We start from the raw sequence: 2500 nt of genomic DNA, 5'->3' as shown, positions 1-2500 counted from the left end.
GGTGAGGCAGTATCATTGCTTTTAAATACACTCATTTCATGAAGAATTTCCAGTAAATCACTGCACCTAGTATGCAACACTCTAGAATGATGATAATAATCAACAGAATCTTATTGTACAACACATTTCGAGACATGGACCGGATAATCCTTTTGCTTCGGCTCACTTCCGCGTCAGTGTCTATGAGCCTGTCTCTCGTGCGCGTGAGTGTCTCCCTCTGCGTACCCAGCTCCCCTAGAACGTCCGTCCCCACTCTCTCTGTCTCTACGGCGATGGCAGTTGAACGTGCAATGCTGGCTGATGTGCGCTCCAAGATGGCAGAGCCTTGTTGTACCTTTGAGACAGACTGTGTTAGTCACATTTCATTCAATACATTGGTGTCATATATATATATATATATATATATATATATATATATATATATATATATATATATATATATATATATATATATATATATATATATGAATATGAATATATGAATATATGAATATATGAATATATGAATATATGATATATGAATATATGAATATATGAATATATGAATATATGAATATGTATATATACATACATACATATATGCATATATACATATATGCATATATACATATATGCATATATACATATATGCATATATGCATATATGCATATATGCATATATGGATATCTGCATTTATATATATGAATATATAAAAATATATATAATATATATATGTATATATATATATATATATATATATATATATATATATATATATATATATATATATAAAATATATATATATATATATATATTAATATCAATGGCAAGATCAGGAAAGTATCCTTACCTGTCTTCGAATCTCATTGTCAAAGTTATCGTTGCTGTCCGAGTTACTGAAGAGAGCTGCTCTTGTTGCCATCTGGGAGGACCTCTCCTGCTCTAGGCGGGGGGGGAGGCGGTGTGGGGTGGGGGTGGGGGGGGGGGGGGTGGGGGGGGGAGGTGGGGGGGGGGGGGGGGGGGGGGGGAGCCGGGGGCGGGGGGGTGAGGGGGGGGGGGGGGGGGAAGGCGGGGGGCGCGGGGGGGGGGCGGGCGGGGGGGGGGGGGGGGGGGGGGGGGGGGGGGGGGGGGGGGGGGAAGGCGGGGGGGGGCGGGGGGAAGGGGGGGCGGGCGGGGCGGGGGGGGGAGGGGACGGGGGGATGGGGGGGTAGGGGGGGGGAGGTAGGGGGGGGGGTTTGGGGGGGGGTGGGGGGGCCCTGGTATCTGCAGTGAAACAAGAAGGGTGAATATTGAAAAATTAATGACGATTTAGCTAACTTTGAATTTCCATTTTATAATTTAGAAAGAGAGAGAGAGTGAAAAACAAACATGCAAACACAGTACTGTTAAGACTGTTACCTTGTTACTTCATTTTGGTAACGTTGCACTTTATTAGCCATCGTCCCACGAAAATCCGCTGGGGCTTTCCTTGTTTCAATGTCCATCTCGAGCAGGGAGCCACTTGCATCACTGAGGGACCTCTCTATTTCCGACAACATGCGTTTCCTTTCTTCTTGGCTCTTGCATCTCCCAACAGCAAACTAAAGTAAGGGGGGAGGAGGTGAGTAAATACCTTAATGTTTGTGCATATATATATCAATATATTTAATTTGTCAATTCATATTTCTTATAAATTCCTAAAAAGAAAGTGTCTGGTATGGCATCAACTAATAAATACCATCAAACCCATAGTTCGATACCTATAATCTCTTCAGCTTCATTCACTAAAAGTTTCATAACAGAAAGACAGTTTATAAAACACAGTCAATATTCAAGCACTCATACCTCTAACTTGTCGGCAACTTGGTCGAGGAGAGCCTCCACCTCCTCGTCCAAAAGTTCAAACTTGTGAGACGACATTTTTCAAAATGGCCAATGAATCTTCTTTTCTAAATCAATTGTGTTTCATTAATTTTCAACAACCAAGCTGAAAAAAAAAATTCAGTTTCAATCCAACAATTCTGAGGTTAAACATATGAACATTATTAACTTAATTCCAACACAATACAATACATAAGGAGAATATACATCAAAAGTAACTTATGTCTAAAAACTGATTCTAATTAGCATTTGGTATGATGCATTAGTTACTCAACTGAAGTAATAACTAGCTTGTATTTTGAACAATAATATGCAGTGTGAAAGTGCTCCAACCCCGTGAGAAATATCCATCATAGACAGGTTAAGAGGCAGTTCTACAATAATGCTGTAAGTCACTGATACTGCCAGATATCTTATCAACTGAACTGCTAGTCCACTATCCAGAAACAGTACTGCAATTTTAGTCTGTGGAAATGAGCAATCATGTGGAAGTTATGCTGAGGGTCCACGCGTGATAGTAATCTCATCCACCGCTGGTCCTCCGCAAACGTGATCTTCCCACCTGTCGCCACTCTAACAACGTAGAGCTGTTATACCTCGTAGCCAAGGTATCATCAAATAAGAGTCCAGTAAAAGGCCTACATTCCAAGAAAGCACAAG

General features: G+C 41.1%; 1 protein-coding gene across 1 annotated transcript in view; it reads right to left on the bottom strand.

The window, feature by feature from the left end:
- LOC147469150 (vesicle transport through interaction with t-SNAREs homolog 1B-like) overlaps nt 1–2500 on the bottom strand; it is a 3112-nt gene that overhangs the window by 174 nt on the left and 438 nt on the right. Inside the window, exons 2-5 of the mRNA XM_086550008.1 lie at nt 1805–1946; nt 1376–1560; nt 831–936; nt 1–334 (exon numbers count right to left, since the gene is read on the bottom strand). The exon at nt 1–334 is cut by the window's left edge and continues 174 nt beyond it. Of these exons, the coding sequence (XP_086406134.1) occupies nt 32–334; nt 831–936; nt 1376–1560; nt 1805–1879 (669 nt within the window). The 5' untranslated portion in view covers nt 1880–1946 and the 3' untranslated portion in view covers nt 1–31. The remainder of the gene's footprint in view (nt 335–830; nt 937–1375; nt 1561–1804; nt 1947–2500) is intronic.

Source organism: Penaeus japonicus, unplaced genomic scaffold (genome assembly GCF_977035675.1).
Source record: "Penaeus japonicus unplaced genomic scaffold, GWHDUDI00000001_assembly GWHDUDI00000023, whole genome shotgun sequence".
Lineage (NCBI taxonomy): Eukaryota > Metazoa > Arthropoda > Malacostraca > Decapoda > Penaeidae > Penaeus > Penaeus japonicus.
This window is presented reverse-complemented; position numbering and strand designations above follow the sequence as displayed.